This window comes from Chelonia mydas, chromosome 1 (assembly GCF_015237465.2).
Source record: "Chelonia mydas isolate rCheMyd1 chromosome 1, rCheMyd1.pri.v2, whole genome shotgun sequence".
Lineage (NCBI taxonomy): Eukaryota > Metazoa > Chordata > Testudines > Cheloniidae > Chelonia > Chelonia mydas.
In genome coordinates this window covers 110,307,424-110,324,698 of record NC_057849.1, presented here as the reverse complement: position 1 = coordinate 110,324,698, position 17,275 = coordinate 110,307,424, and the positions used below count along the sequence as shown (strand labels likewise).

Below are 17,275 nucleotides of genomic sequence, written 5' to 3'. Positions count from 1 at the left end.
ATATAAAAATAAAAACAAATGATTCATTTTTGACAGACTTGTATACAAATCCAGCAGGTAATTTACAGTTATTGCCAACACCCAAACATTTCCACTAGAAGAATGAATGGTTACTGACCTGATAATAACTGTGTTCTTCGCGATATTGTCATCTCTGGGGAACCCACATGGTCCCCATCCATGTGACAGCATGGTTTAAAAAGCAGCGTGTGCTGGGGCTATGCCTGTGCCCTACATGTGCTCGTGCCTCTCCGGCCCTCTGCCATGGGCATAATGAGCAGAACTGCTGCAACCATCCCACAGTTCTGCCACCAATTCAGAATTCCAAATAAGGAGGAATATGAAAAAGCGGAGATGAAGGGCGGGCTGTAATATCCTTATCATCACTGGAGAGTAAAGCTGCAACCAACAATTACTGGAGGTTTAGGTACCACAGGAAGTACCACCCCAAGTTTGATCCTGGTATTTGTCTCTTGACTTGGCTTGGTAACTAGTCTTGTCTCCTGCCTTCAACCCCAGCCCAGTGGACACTACTGGCCCAGCGGCCTACACCCTGACCATTACAATTAGACAGACTTGTCTTCGCCAATATGGAGCAATCAGGATCAGTGCAACTGCATCTTGCCTGATTGGACTCAAGCAAATCAGTGAAAATGTGTACCTACATGAGGCCTTGACACCACGGTCTGAGGAAAGTGTTTTGCACTGATCCCAGGTTCATGCCTCCTTAGAAGAAAAGGCTGGGCATTTTGTATTATCTTTGGTGCCAATCAATTCTACAATGAGATTTCCCCACCAGAGAAATATTGGCTTGATGATGGAGCTCTTCAGACATCACTTGTGGGTGGTGATAAACTGTCTGCTTAGGAAGTCTACTGAGTTATTCCAGACTCCTGGCAGATAAAAAGCAACGGGGGTAATACCATGTTGTTGACACCATATTTATAACTTGATTGCCTCCTGACATAGAGGTGATTAAAAGGCACCTTCTTGCTTGTTTATATAGTGCATTGCAGATGTGTTGAGCGTGAGGAACTGTACTGTGGAATTATGTAGAACAGGCAGGAATGCCATGCAAGTTATTCTGATTGTTCATAATTTTAGAACATTTATGTGAAGAGTCATGTCCTTTTGAAACCAAGTCCCTTGTATTTGGAGGTGATCCAGGTGTGTACCTCAACCTGTACCTGATGCATCTGTGATCAATGTCTGTGTAGGAGAGGCAGAGAAGTGCACCCCACTCTTGGGATCACCAGTTCAGTGCCGATAAAATGTGTATAGGGACAACAACCCACATGTTCATTTGATATCTTGCAAGGTGATACATCAACCACAACCATCCTTGTCATAGATGCAGGTGAAGTCTGGCTAGCGGCATCATCTGTGCAAGCTGACACATGGCCCAAAAGTCTGAGGAAGTTTCTTACTGTAGTTGATGGAGTCAATTTCATACTGGTAATTATCATCTGAAGATAAATAAATCAGTCTTCTGAAACATGCTTTAGCTGATTTGGAGTCAATTAAGGCTTCTATTTATTGTTTCTGGTTGGTTGAGAGATGATTTTTCAAAACTGACCAAGAGGCCTAGCTGTCTGAATAAAAGAAGGACATAATTCAGAGCTGAGCTGTGGCAACTTCCTCATGGCCCCTACCTTGGATCAGCCAATCGTCTACATATGGGTACATGTGAATACCCTGTCTCTTCAGATTTGCTGCCAGTGCAGCTAGGCATTTTGTAAAGACTCTTGGTAATGTGGAGAGACCTAATGGTAGAACTTTGTCTTGACAGTGATGGGGCCCTACTGTGAATTGCAAGTACTTCCTGTGGGCTGGGTGGATGGCAATATTTAAGCATGTGTCTTGTAAGCTGAGCCATGAACCAGCGTTGAACCCGATGGGAAGGGACAATGCAGGCAAGCACTACCATCCTAAATCTGAAACCGTTCATATATTTGATCAATCTTCTCAGGTCTATGTTAGGATCCCTTTTTGGAGCGGGAGGGATAAAGATATATTGGGAGTAGAAGCTTCTCTCCTCCACTCCAGCAGAAACTCCTCTAGGGGTACTACAAAAGCAGAGAAGTCACTTTTTCCTTTAGCTGATTTTCATGAGAAGGGTCCCTGAAGACAGAGGGGGAATGAGGGGTGGAGGGTAAGGACTGAAATTGGATGGAACAGCCATGTGGTCATCTTGCATGCATCAGAGGAAGGAGACAATAAAATAAATAAACTAAATGAGACACAGTTAACTTGGGGGGAAAATCCTTTTCTGAGCCCTGCAGGTAACCAGCTGGAGCTCTGAAGTTTATACCCAATGTTCTTGTGTCAACACTGACCTTTAGCTTAAACAACTCTTCACCCTCCCTGATGTTTACCCCTCTCCCCCAGCCAATGTATTTACATAGAGCGACCATACCCCCACTCAGCCTTCTTCTTGCTAGGCTAAACAAACCAAGCTCTTTCAGTCTCCTCCCATAAGACAGGCCTTCCATTTCTCCGATGGTCCTAGTAGTTCTCTGCACCTGTTCCAGTCTGAATTCATCTTTCTTGAACAAGGGTGACCAGAATTGTATACAGTATTCCAGATGAGGTCTTAACAGTGCCCTGTACAATGGAATTAACACTTCTCTAACTCTACTGGAAATGCCTTGCCTGATACATCCTAGGACCACATTTGCCTTTTTCACAAAGCTGCATCACATTGGTGGCTCATAGTTATCCTGTCATTGACCCATACACCCAGGTCTTTCTCCTCCTCTGTCACTTCCAAGTGATAAGCGCCCAGCTTGTACCAGAAATTCTTATAGACCCTTGCACTTTGTACTATTAAATTTCATCCCTTTTCTGTTACTCCAGGCTTCAAGGTCATCCAGATCTTCCTGTAAGATATTCCAACCGTTTGTGCTTCTTCGTATGGAAAGAAAGAGATAAGTGCTGAGAACCATCCTTATCCCGGTGTTTGGGCCTTTCTTGCCTTGTTGAAGAGGCAGTACCAGTCTTTGATGCTGAGGTGGTAATCAGTACTAAGGTGGTATTTGATGCCAGTTCCTTGCCTGATGGTGCCAAGGATGTATGCCAGTTCCAACCTTAGGTGCTGCACACTAGCTGGCAGAGACATTGGCTGACAGAGACTTAGAAAAGGTTAGATTCATCCTGGAAGTTGATCCTTGCTCTTCAGGATCTGAATTTCCTCTCGTGGATTATTCAGACACGTGACCCTGAACTTTGTTCTTGTTGAGAATGAACAACACATTGGGCACCAGTCTGACATATGGCTCTCAGTGAGACAAAATAGAGAAGGGCTGTGGCTATCTGTGAGTGGAATTAGACTATCACAGGAGGGACATGGTTTGAAGCTCGAGGGCTTTGATGCCAGCATTTTGTATTGCATAGAGGGAAAAATTAAATTTAGGGGTTTCTACATATTTTTTTTGTTATGACGGAACTAAAATAATAATGTGGAAAATTTAAAGTTGAGCGCTAACCCTAACAAGCCAGCTAATTCATGACTGAAGCAGATTCCAGTAATGGTAGCAGGACACCACTTGTTCCATTTCACTGCCCCACACAGTAAGGGGGAAAGGAGGGACAGGTGCAGTTGCTCTGCCCTTTATGTCTTGATGTGGGGCACAAGGATGTGCACAGTGCAGGTGTGGTCTAACAGACACTGCTTTTTAAAGATTCCAATCTTATGCACATGGGGCACACGTGCAGCTAGAGTGGGATCCATGAGGACACAAATCTGAAGGAGAATTTTTCTGATCCTTCTGAATTAGACAGAGCTGTTGGGATGGATACCCATTTACTGTAAATGAAATGTTCATTATCTAGCATTTCTAAAGAGCACTAATTCCAATGGGATCCTAAATTGAGACATTTTTCAATTTATATATGAATTAAAAAATAAAAATGTTTATTTATAACTCAATGAAAGACATCAGTCTAAAGGAAACAGTGTTAATGACATAGATTTATATCTGAAAAATGTATTTTATCTATAAAAATAAATATGAATTGAATTATATTGATGAAAGTTTCAACATTTCTATGCAAGTGGATGGCACTGAGTGTACTATACGGAGGTAGCCATGACCATGTGAATAGGCTGTACTGTGACAGAATGAGTTTCCCTCCTATTGATTTCAATGAGAAACAGTCAGTGCCTTTTTAGATAAATTTCAATATGCATGCAGAATATAGTAATAAACAATATAATTAAATTAACTTGGGTTTGTTTACTTTATAAGTAGAAAGGATTTGTGATTTGACATTTGAAGAACATTTAAGTTGAGATCACACAGGCACCGTGTGTGCGCTGCTAGTGCAGTGGTTCTCAACTGCACATCCCTCGGCCTGCACCGCTTCCTGCAGCCCCCATTGGCCTGGAGCGGCGAACCGCGGCCAGTGGGAGCCGCGATCGGCCGAACCTGCGGACGCGGCAGGTAAACAAACTGGCCCGGGCCGCCAGGGGCTTTCCCTGAACAAGCAGTGGACCACAGTTGAGAACCACTGTGCTAGTGGCTGGAGCAACCCTCAAGACTTTTGGATAACTGTCACCTCCCAGGAAGCAGAGGGCTCCCTCCTCTGTGCTTGGTCGTCTCAGTAGGAGTACTCATGTGTTTCATGTTATGCACATGCTTAGGTGCTTGACTGAACTAAGGCCTAAATTATTTTAGTATGTATTAAAGATTAACTTGATTGCATAGTTAAACTGCTCATATCAAGTACTTTTGCTTGTGGCTCTTTGCTGCCAAAGCAGAAATGCTGGAATTAAAGACAATGTTAGTGTAAGAAAAATGAATCTGTTAATAAAATTCTTAACTAAGTAAATGAAGTTGTTTGGTACACATGCCAAAAACGTATTGTGCATCCAAGAAAAATTACTGCCTGGAAAACGGAAAAACATGTTTAATGTATTTTTATAAACATTTCAACTATTAAAGAAATACACTAGAACATATGAAGCAGAAATAGGCTTCTTTGAATACACCAGATGTGGAGAAAATTAGAGCAATTTCATGCTTATTTCCTTATCCCTTAAATTCTTGCAATTTCATACTGTCAAAAAAAAAAATTAGAAGTGTAACTGAAGGGAGCATTATAGATCTTTCTCTGTCCCTTAAGGAAACTGCTGTGCCTCTGATTTACATGCATTTGGACCAACTGCCAAATATCTCTGGAAGCAGATGATGGTTACAACTCCTATTAATGCAGGTTTTGTGTATGAATTTAGGACTACTACTCCACTGTTTGCAGAAAATAAAAATATTTTTTGCCATTTTTAGGTCCTGATCCTGCAAAGTTGCAGAGCATCCTCAATTTCCACTTACTTTACATGCGAGTTGACGGTGCTCAGCACTTTATAAGGTCAGGCACTTATTACCTATAAAATATCAGAAACCTTGACACGGAACAGTAACCACTGTAAAAGAGAATAGAAAATCAAAAATATTTACTCTCTCAGAAACATTTCTAAACACCTAATATTTCAGTAGCAGATGTTTTCCACCTGCTTTGGCACCACAATCTATTTTCCCCCGACACATGCAACAGCAATATTTTTCTGTCCTTTTACACTTATATTTGCTAGATTGAATACACTTCACAATTGAGTCAAACATTTAAAACAGTGAATTTTATTTTACATTAAGCATTTATTATTGCTGTTAGCAGAGATTAAATATATGACTACCAGAAAGAGTAGATAGGATTCTGTGTTCTGGAAAGTACAGACTTCAAAAATTATCTTACATGTTTTGAAGGGATCCAGTGTAGCCACAAGATTTATGGTAACAAAAACGTTTAAATATTATGGACCAAAATCACCACTCACAGCACACAAAAGTGCAAAAACGTGTGTGCAAAGTTGCACTATCAAAGTGGGATTCTCCCCTAGCTATAATTGGTTTATTACAATAAATAGGTATGGCTATGAGAGTACTTAGCAATTGTGAGTTCATTCCTCAAATGAAGCCATTTCCACAATCCCAAAATATATTATTTCTCGGAGATGAATCAGAGAGGTAGGGCCAGCCAGTTTGGGATCACTGTTGTACTCTGGGAAATGTAAGAAGTGTGAAAGCTATCAAGGTTTCATTTTATACTCCCCTTGTTAGGTGCCTAATAGTTACTTCTGGGAGAATACTGCACCCACACAGAATTTATGTGCTATGCAAAAATTTTTTCCCTGCAGAAAGGTGCTGCAATTATGCCTTTTGCCCATCAGGGGCCACTGTGGCACCAGAACAAAGAGCAGCTGTTCCGGGGGGTGGGGGGCAGCCCCAGCTGCAAATAGGGAAGAGAAGAGGTTGTGTTCCTCACAGCACCCTCCATGTGGGGCCAGGTCAGGAGGCACGGAATATGGGGGGACGGACACCATGGGGCACATGGGACTGCTGTGTGAGTCACAGACTGGGGTTCAGAAGAGCTAGGGGGGAATAGAAACATTTGGTTTGTGTATTTTACCCAAAAAACCCACAACCTACAGTGAAATAACACAAGACCACAAAAGTGAGAAAACTCACAGCCAAGATTTCTACAATTTTACCATAGATATTAGTCAGAAAATGAAGGGATTCCTCCTTGTGCCCTGATGTGACAGGAACATTAACTGTCAATTTTCTCGCATTTCTGCTTTTGGGAACCCCTCTTTCCCCACTCCTCCCACACACATTTTGGAGTCTGAAATAAATTTCCCCATCCATGCACATACTAAAATATAGCTGAGGAACAAAATTTGACAATTTTGCACATACACTGTGATGTCAAGATAAAATACACTGGACCAGATTATCTGCTGCCTTGCACTTCGTGTGGTCATTTATAATATGTAAAGTGTATGAGTGAAAAGGAGATATAAATTTAGAATTGGTAATTCTGAATTGATAGTATTATATATCTATAAGACCTTCACTTTGCATGCATATAAATGACCACATAAGGTACAAGGCAATGGAGAATCAGGGATATTATGAACTTCTGGATGATCGAAAGTATACTAACCCTATCAACCCCAAAATAGCCATTGTCCTTTGGAAGCTCTGCAAAATGTGTTCTACTCTAAGGGTCTTAGGTGCTTTTCAAGAGGCACTCAAAAACCCACAGGATTGGGCCCTTAGGCCCTGTCTACAGGGAACACTTTTTCAACATAGTTTTCTTCACTATAATTATAGTTATAACTAAACTAAAAGAGTGCATCAACACTGCTTTGTGTGAAGTGGTTTAAGCTACTTCCTTTGTGAATTGTAGCATCCACACAGTATCACGCTTTTTTGAAAAAAGTGAACACCATTCTGGGCAGGTATCCCAGGATGCACTGTTCTATACTCAATGCAGTATGGCTTGCTTATCATGTTGGATTGTGGGATATCTACTGAGCTTCTGGGACTTAGTGTCAAATTCCCATGATTCCTTCCACAGTATCCCAAAATCGGTCTTGTTTTCACTAGCTAGTCATTTTCAACTGTTTCAGTTGCAAACAAATTTTCAAACTGCTATCAGGCAGCATGGAACACCATGAAGTAGGCACTGATTAATACAAACAGAATACGAGAGGTACTGTTAATCATGCAGGCAGGTGGCTTTTGAGGAGAAGGAAGAATGCCATCACTATAACCACTAAGACTTCACATGGATACTGCTAGAGGAGGAGGAGGAGAATGAAACCAAGCAGTTACTTCTGCATGACATTTTACTGGACTGGCTTCACTCTGTGGAGCACTGTCTCTGGGCCTAGCCAGCCAGCACTGACTGCAGTCCTGGTATAACCAGCAGTGGAAGTGGAAGGCCAGTTCCCTGGAATCTACACAGAACTTACCCCAGATCTCCAGTGCCAAATCACTAATATGACAGTTCCTCTCAGCGTGGAGAAGTATGTGGCCATTGCCATTTGGAAAACTGCCTTATCCAATTGCTACTGGTCAGTAACTAACCACTTTGGTGTTGGTAAATCAACTCTTGGAGTTGCTGTCATGGAAGTGTACACTCGCCTCCAATCCTTTGAGTGTTTTGATTTCTGCTGGGACCCATTCATGAGGTCAGCAAACATCTCTTCCCTCATCCTCTTTCTCTTCCCTTGGAGGTTGGCCAGGCATTGAGATACTGATAACGCTCCTCTCTATGTGGGCCATACTATGCCAGTTGCTGTGAGAACAGAGAAACAATAAAGCAGTTACTGTACCAATATTAGCCATCATGCCACCAATGACAGAATGTTACTTCTATTATTTACCATCAAATTATCAATTTTGGAATTCCATTGTCTGGCCTGGTGTGCTAGAAGATGGTAAGACAATTTAAGATATTTTGCCTCAGATCAGGTCCCTACACCATGGTGTAGAGATACCCTTTAAACAGCCCCTTATACAATTTTTGTGGGTGAGAAGAATGGAGAGTGGGGTTCCCCAAGGAATAGGCTAGTAATTGCATGTACACCCTTGGGAGCTGTCCTTAAATGGGGAATATTATCCTGAGGTGTATTCTTAAGAGGCAGAGATGGGTCCTGTGCAGAAAGGTAAACGGAGAACAACTGAGAAAATATGCAACATGCTACATGCTAGGATGGTACCCCCTCAAACTGTTGCTTAATGGAAGGGAAACACTACCTAGGTGGGTGGCCCTAAGAAGCAAGCAGCGCCTTGTCAAATGCTTGCCAAACTAGATTGCTATCGTTGCCTAGAATTCTCATTTATCATACCAAGGGATGAGAGCAAAGTGTGATATAAAAAAAATACAGAATTTTGCAGCTGTGAGGCATGTCCTGTTAACAATGCAATGGGTTTAGCAATGTAATATACTTCAACAAATGAGTGCTTGATGAAAAAATGCCTTTTGTAATACCTGCAAATCACAAATACACCGGACACTTGCTAGAACGCACATCTATATAGCGCAAATTCACATATAACGGGGTCGCGGCCATGGATCCCAAATTTAATCACTTTAATTGCAATTAATTTTAACGTCCCCGCGTTAATGCAGTACCGCGCATGGATCCCAAATCCCGCGTTCTAGCGAGGGTCCAGTGTACTTTATAGAGTCTATGCAACATAAAAGACTTAAAACAGCCTCTGTAATCTCAAGTGGCCAATTTAACATGTTTAACTGTACATGTATGAAAATCTTAAAATCTAAAAAAGCTCAGGGCAATGACAAAACTGTGGGTTTAAATGCATTTTCTACTGGTGTATTTCTTGCTTTTTGTTTTGCTACAATAAAACTGACTCAGATGCAATGCATTTGTCTTTTTAATTTTTTTTTCATAGCTGCAGGGTCACTATCTTTTACTGAACTACAAGAATGAAAAGCAGGGAGAGGAGGCAGAGGTGGTTGAGGAGCAGGGAACATCAAGCAGCATGGGAAACTAGGGAGGATACATGTTTTGGTCTATGAGCATGTGATTAAATATCTTTGGGATTAAAAAATCCACTTTTAACAGTTGAATTTTCTGTCTTAGGTGCCATTTTGAGCATGCTGCGGGAGCTGGAGAAAAGCCAAGCAAGTGGAGGCCAGAGGGTGCTGAATAGGGGCAGACATGTCCATCCCTCTGCTGTGGGGGGAGGGATAGCTCAGTGGTTTGAGCTTTGGCCTGCTAAACCCAGAGTTGTGAGTTCAATACTTGATGGAGCCATTTAGGGATCTGGGGCAAAAATTGGGGATTGGTCCTGCTTCGAGCAGGGGGCTGGACTAGATGACCTTCTGAGGTCCCTTCCAACCCTGATATTCTATGATTCTATGACAATATCTGCCAGACATGCCAGGGCACAGCCAGTATCCAGAAGAAAGTTTTCCAAATCCCCCTAAACAGGCATTAATGGGACAGACAATTGTAATATAGTACTTAATACTTACTGGATAAGGTCCCCTCTGCAGTATTGGCACTGGGGAGGCGTCTCTGACTGAGTCTCTGGCTGGCTGGAAGGAGTGCTGAAGAAATCTTGGTTGTCTAAAGGAATTTTCTCCTGCTTGGGGGGACAAGGCTTCCTGTGGGGTTTCTGAAGGCATGCCTGGCTCGCTGCAGATTGTGACCAAACTATCCAACGTATACTGGGGTTTAGTGGTGGCCTCTGTGGCAAAAATCGGATTCAGCTCTTCATAGTACACGTGTGCACTGGGATTTTGATTTTGTCTTTGGTGTTTTTGTAATTCTGCTGCAGTGCTTTGGTGTAGCACTGGTATGTGTCCTGAGAGTGCTCCTTTTCCTGTTTTTGATCTGCTAGCCACTTATAAATCTTTGCATTTCAGTGACAGCTGGAAAGATTAAATTGAATTTGCTCCTTTCAGATGGGCTTGGGGTGTGTCAGCAATGAAACCATGGGTGGATAGCTAATCAAGATGACCCCAGTGCATTGGAGAATGCACAGGTAACCAGACAGACCAGTCCAATGTGAAGCAGTGCAGTGTGGAATATCAGTGGGATGATTACCTGAAGTAGTACAGTTCAAATGGGGATGTATCCGCATGAACTTTATAGCAGCGTAACTCATTCAGAAATTGTGTTATGTTGTTACCAAAGCAGATTAACCATAGGAGGATAAAAAGCAAAATAAAGCAAGAAAAGATTGCTTATGTGTGGACAAAAGGCAGCTCATGTCGAAAAACTCAGATATACCAAAAACAATTTCCATGTAGATGAGGTCTAAGTCTCTGTGGAGACATCAGACTGATGACAGAGCACAGAATCTGAATACAAATCACAGAGGGAAAAAGTGCCTCCCACTCCAACCCTACAGACCATTAGTTTACTAGAGGGGTCAAGGAAGCATTAGAAAAAAAATCTGACATCCTATGTAACAGATATCAGTCTTCAGTATTCCTTTTCTCTATTTTCTAAAAAATATGTATTCACAGCTTTCAACACCTAAAAATGTAGTAACCAAATAACATTTGAAAATGCAGCTTTATTTTCTTTGTCCTTTTTGCTTTACTTAATTGTCAAGAGTAATTTTTAAAGCAGATGAATGTTTAAAAAGTGTTTTAAGTGTGCCCTCATTTTTCTTCCACCAATACAGAATGATTTGCCTCTTCAAAGATACATGAATGGGGACAGCAGTATCAGCAAGTCATGAGGGTATCCCTACAGCTGAGAAAAAAGTTCACACTAAATAATTTACTCAATCGATTTAGTCTCTTTTTCTACATATGCAATGTCCATGAACAAAATGGAACTTTTTCCTATTTAAATGCTGTTCACACTTACTTGACAATTTTGACAGTTTGGTGCTCAATACTCAAAATTAAAGCTGTGTTGGTCACATAAACCATATGGCAGTGTTTCTGTTATATATGTTCTATAGGTTATTTTCTACATTGGAGAGGACAATGATTGACACAGCATATGACAGAGTTTGCAAAAACCTTCACCAGAGTCCTGGCACACAGGCAGTTAAATAAGCCAGACAAAGATCAGACAGTAGCCTTCACAATTAAGTCTTTCTGCACGCAAAATATTTATTTTCACGAATGCGAGGAGAGAAAAATAAACTTTAAATCTATGACCTGCTTTGAGTTGCCTAATCTTTCTAGGAATGATGGCTCCCTATAGACTTGTGCCCCAGACTTAAGTGCTTTGGCCCATCAAACAACTTGAAACATTTCCTGGCATATAGCCAAAGAAATGCATTGAAAACAGAGAGACTCCTTTAGGAGACGAAGTTTCAATCTGCCTTTGTTATTTTTCCATTATCTACTGGAAAGAGCAGCACAGGCTGAACAGGAGCCCACAGAGTGTCCCACTTCTACACATGGAGGCACTTAAGAGTGCTGATCCATTACAGATAGAGCGTCCTTGAATCCTTGTTTTTTTCAGACTGCCAAACTTCAGGTTGGATTACGAGTAGCCTAGACTGACAGACTAAATAACAAAACTACTCTACATTAACTTACAGTAAATCTATCACTTAACTAATTAAAACTGTCTTAAACTGCTACAAATAAAAATTACAAGTCTGGCGCAACCACACAAGTAAGATTATGGAAAGGAAATCTGGCAGTTGGGAACTATTTCCCCTCTTTGTAGCCTCAGCTGGTGGTTCAATGTCTGAGGGGCTCAGCGCTCCAACAGTCATTGCCAATAAACAGTTCCAGGGTTACAACCAGAGGTGGAGACATGCCATTAGTTTGGATCTACTAGAGACAATTCTCTAAGAAGAAAATGTCAGATATGCAGAGCTATACACTGCACACTCTATTAATTTAGGATATATATCCATGTACCATTGCTTCACGACAATGTTAAGGGTATTTGGGTTGCATTAACTGTACATTTCCTCTCTTTCTGAAATTTGTTTTGTTAGGCAGTGAATGTTGTCTTAACATTTATGGCACCATGCATATTAAATAAAAGTATTAGCAACCTCAATTTATATTCTTTGTTAGTTAACTTTCTTCTTTTGTTTAATTGTTTTTGAAATTGCTAATGAAATAATTAGTAATATATTGGATGTTAATGTTAATTTTCAATAAGTCTTGGAGCACTGGGGAGGTTCCAGAAAACTGGAAGAACACAAATGTGCCAATTTTTAAAAAGGGTAAATGGGATGACGCAGGTAATTATAGGCCTATCAGCCTGACATCAATCCTGGGTAAGATAATGAAGTGGGTGATAGTGGATTTGATTAATAAAGGACTAATCGAGAATAACGTTATTAATGCAAATCAACATGGGTTTATGAAAAATAGATCCTGCCAAACTAACTTGATACATTTTTGTTGAGATTACAAGTTTGGTTAATAAAGATAACAGGGTTGATATAATGTCCTTTAAACTTATGTAAGACATTTGACTTGGTATCACACAACATTTTGATTAAATAAATAGAACAATATAAAATTAACATGGCACACATTAAATGAATTAAAAACTAGCTAACTGATAACTCTCAAAATGCAACTGTAAATGGGGAATCATCATTGAGAGGGTGTGTTTCCAGTGGGGTCCCACAGGGATCAGTTCTTGGCCCTATGCTATTTAACAACTTTATCAATGACCTGGAAGAAAACATAAAATCATCACTGATAAAGTTTGCAGATGACACAAAAATTAGGGGAGTGGTAAACAATGAAGAGGACAGGTCACTGATTCAGAGAGCTCTGGATCATTTGGTAAACCGGGCGCAAACAAACAATATGTGTTTTAATCGTGTCTAAATGTAAATGTATACATCTAGGAACAAAGAATGTAGAGCAGGGTCTCAAACTCAATTTACCTTAGGGCCAGTGCCAGTCCTCAAATCCTCCCAGCGGGCCAATGTCAATGAAGATGGTATTCACACCACCTCCCAGCCCATTTCCCACCCTTTTCCCTCGCTCCCACTTGGCCTCATGCCGCCCTGGCTGACTCTGTCCGGCAACTAACAGTGCTGCCTCCATGGCTGACTCTGCCCAGCAACTAGTGATGGTATCTCTGTCCCTCTCCCCCAGCCAATGGGAGTTGCGGGGGGCAGCACCTGTAGCAGATGACCCTCTGTGGCTCCGCCGACAACAAGGACAGGGAACTGCTTGTAGGGAGCGGAGCTGCCTGAGGTGAACGAGACGTTGCCGAGTACAACACCTGGGAGGGTCCCAGGAGCAGCAGGATGGAGCAACATTAGGGGGAGGGGCATGTGACTCTGTCCTGCCTGCTCCCCTTCCGCCCCGCTCCACCCCAGCCAACAGCGATGAGGGCCGGATGAAAGAACTTTTTAAAAAGTTTCCACGGGCCGCAGTGGGGAGGTTCTCGGGCCACAGATGGCCCCCGGGCCGGGACTTTCAGACCCCTGATGTAGACCATACAGGATGGGGGACTCTATCTTGGGAAGCAATGACTCTGAAAAAGATTTTGGGTCATGGTGGTTAATCAACTGAACATGAGCTCCCAGTGTGACACTGGCCAAAAGAGCGAATGCAGTCCTGGGAGGCATAAGCAGGGGAATCTCAAGGAGGAGCAAAGCAGTTATTTTACCTCTCTCTCTCTATATATATATAAACACTACCTACCTACCTAACTAAAACAAAAAAATAAAGGCTTCATAGACGCAGAATATAAATTTGTTATGTAACTATGCCCAGGGTACCTGAGTTCTTGTCTACACTACAGGGAAAAGTCAATCTAAGCTATGCAATTTGAGTTACGGGAATAGCGTAACTCAAGTTAACGTAGCTTAGATCTACCTACCGCGGGATCCATACTATGCAATGTCGATGGGAGACACTCTCCCATAGACTCCCCTTACTCTTCTCGATCCGGTGCAGTACAGGAGTCGATGGGAGAACGATCTGTGATTGATTTAGTGGGTCTTCACTAGACCCGCTAAATCAACCGCCAATGCATCTATCGCCGCACATCTATCTATCCCCTGGTAAGTGTAGACAAGCCTTTAGTGAGATAGGTTGCTTACAAACCCATTGAAAGTACCTCTTTCCTTCTTAATGTTGATAAACAGCTCCTCCTCACCTGGGATCAGCAGTGCAAAATTCAAAATAATCATGGGCAGGTAGCGGATGTAGCTGCTCTTCCAGTTGCTCCTTGGTTAGACTAGGAGGAAGCCGGCGAATAACTATCTGTAAAGTAACATAGTTAAAAGTGAAGACTCATTTAGTACTAATCTAAATATTTAAATATTGTCAAAATAGTAAACAAACTACATTGCATCTTTCTGAAAACTCTCCCTAGAACTTCGAATTTCAATAGGATCCAGTCTTACCGTATACTCCTGCACTGGGATGCAGTTTCTGTCACATACAGATGAGGGAATGATAGCTAACACATGTAATATAATTGTAGGACAACTGAAATATTTTAACAGAGAGTTTAGAAGCAACTATAGTTGAGCTGAGTATAAAAGATATTAACAAATTATGCAAAATCAAATTAATTACTAAATATACAAAATACTACATTCTCTCTGTATAAAATGATTTAACATGAAGTAACTTTGTCAAAACACTTTTGTTGCAAGAATAATACATACTATATGTGACCTACTGTCTTGTGCCATTTAATTCCATAAAACAGTTAGGGTCACAATTTGCATGAAAAACATATGGATGGAGTGCTGTCAAATGTGTAAAGCAGGGAAATGAGAGGTCAGGATTCGTGTGTTCTGTTCCCAGCTCTCACTCACTGTCTCACTTTAAGCAAGTCACACAGCCTTTCCGTGCAGCAGTTTCCCAATTTGTAAGGAATTTTGTGAGAATTGCTTGTAAAGTGCTTAGATGAAAGATGTTTTATAAAAAAAAAAAATAGCAAAGTTGATGTTGTGGTGCTTTGCAGGGACTCCTTCCCCTGGGAAATTCCCCACTCCTCTGCCACAGCATTTGTCATCCTTGATTTTTAACTCACAAACTGTGACTAGGCAAGCAGATTTGCAGTGATATTTCTTGTAACTCAAAATCATTTTACAAAAGTGGATCAACATTCTTATTCTCAGCGGTTTAAGCATTGGCCTGCTAAATCCATGGTTGTGAGTTCAGTCCTTGAGGGGGCCATTTAGGGATCTGGGGCAAAAATTGGGGATTGGTTCTGCTTTGAGCAGGGGATTTGACTAGATGATCTCCTGAGGTCCCTTCCAACCTTGATATTCTATGAGTCTATGATTCTTGTTTTGCAGATGGGCAAACTGAGGCACCGAGCCTGCTCCAACCACAAACCATCCTGCCTGCTAAACACTATGCTAAACCTTTGGGATATAAAACCTACTCCCCCCCCCACCCCCCATTGCGGGTAGAGTCTCACAAGACGTCCGAGAACCTCTGCCGATTAACCATTCAATAAAGTGCACTACCACAGTGGTCCCACTGCACCGCCCCAAATCCCTGTCATCCCTGACCCCGCCCCTTCCCGCCTCTCCTACCCCACGCAAACCCCCCTCATTCCTCCCCACCCGGGCAAGTCCCCGCTCCCCATAGGGAAATGCCCCCGCCCCCGAGGCAACCCCCCACCCCTCCGCATCCCCCCTCCCCCAGGCAAATCCTCCCTCCCCAACCCCCACCCCACCCCCCCGCCATTCACGTCTACCCCTCCCCTCCAAATCTCCCGCCCCGCCCCGCCGCGCGCTGTCCCTGGTGCTGACGCGCCGGCCGCTCACCTTGCTCAGCGCCGCTCTCTTCTCCTCCCGCTGCCTGCCCAGCGCCGGGTGAGGCGGCGGGGGCGGCCCCGGGGGCGGCGGGGGGGTCTCGGGCTCCCGGCGCGGGGACTCCCGCCGGAGCGGGGTCTCCATGGGCCGCTTCTCCCGGCCGCCCCCGCGCGCCAGCCCCGGCCCGGCCTCGCGCTCCGACCTCATGCAACCGCCGCCGCCGCCCGGCGCAGCGACACCTCGCGAGACCTCACCCCCGCGCCCACCAGGTGCAGAGTAGAATCTCGCGAGATTTCAGCCGGGCGGCGGTGGGAGGGGGGAGAGGGGGGCGCAACCAGAGCGAGGGGCCGCCGCCCGCTGGAGCAGGGCCGCGTGCTTCTCCCGTGTGCACCGGGCGTGGCGCGAAGCGAAGCGCTGCTGCACGCTGCCACTTTGACAATTGCCCCGCACCTATTAGAGCAGTACCTGCTGCCCATGGCCTGCTGCTGGGAAATGGGGAGCTGCGAGCTGCCTCTGGAATAAACCTTTCTCCTGGGAAGGTCGAGTCGTTTCGCCTCCTGATTCTTTGGGGAGGGACGTTGGTAGCCCTGTGGCACCTGAGAGACTAACCAATTTATTTGAGCATAAGCATCCCATGAAGTGAGCTGTAGCTCACGAAAGCTTATGCTCAAATAAATTGGTTAGTCTCTAAGGTACCACAAGTACTCCTTTTCTTTTTGCGACTACAGACTGACACGGCTGCTACTCTGAAACCTGTTGGTAGCCCTGGCATTCGCGTTGGTTAGCAACGTCCATGGGCAGGGAATCCGGTGGACGATGGGTATATAGGTGCTCGTAGCCCCTAGATGGCACAAAATAGCTTAGCCGTAGGGGGCAACAAAGCTGGGGTCTACCACGAGGTTTTTGTGGTGTCAACAATGGTCTTTATGAGGGATAGGGCAATACATGCTGGTCCAGAGGGCACAAGGATATTCACCATTGGATCTGCGTCCTCCACTACCTCCTCCGCCTGAATGCCCAGGCCCTAGGCAACCCTCCTCAGCAATTGCTGCAGAACCCTTTTGTGCTCCAGGGCTAGGGCTACCGAGGTGCCTGCCAGGGCCTCATATGGAGAGGCAGAGACCCCCTGTAAGGAGTGGCTGCTCTATTCCCTCTGCGCCCAAGGGGTCCCACGGTGCTAGGGGTTCCTGGGCTGATGCCGATGTGGACGGGGCCATGCCCCT

General features: G+C 43.6%; 1 protein-coding gene and 1 long non-coding RNA gene across 3 annotated transcripts in view; both read right to left on the bottom strand.

Annotated features, from left to right (window-relative positions):
- The window catches only part of UPF3A (UPF3A regulator of nonsense mediated mRNA decay), a 49,756-nt gene extending 33,485 nt beyond the window's left edge, over nt 1–16,271 (bottom strand). For both annotated transcript variants that reach the window (XM_043536150.1, XM_037881271.2), the window contains exons 1-2: nt 16,065–16,271; nt 14,432–14,538 (exon numbers count right to left, since the gene is read on the bottom strand). In XM_043536150.1, the coding sequence (XP_043392085.1) occupies nt 14,432–14,538; nt 16,065–16,259 (302 nt within the window). In that variant the 5' untranslated portion in view covers nt 16,260–16,271. The remainder of the gene's footprint in view (nt 1–14,431; nt 14,539–16,064) is intronic.
- On the bottom strand, nt 5,614–10,577 carry LOC122463848. The gene is made up of 2 exons (XR_006287498.1): nt 9,850–10,577; nt 5,614–8,142 (listed from the first exon to the last, which is right to left on the bottom strand). It is a non-coding gene; the product is annotated as an uncharacterized LOC122463848 (long non-coding RNA).
- Nucleotides 16,272–17,275: the final 1,004 nt, after the last annotated feature.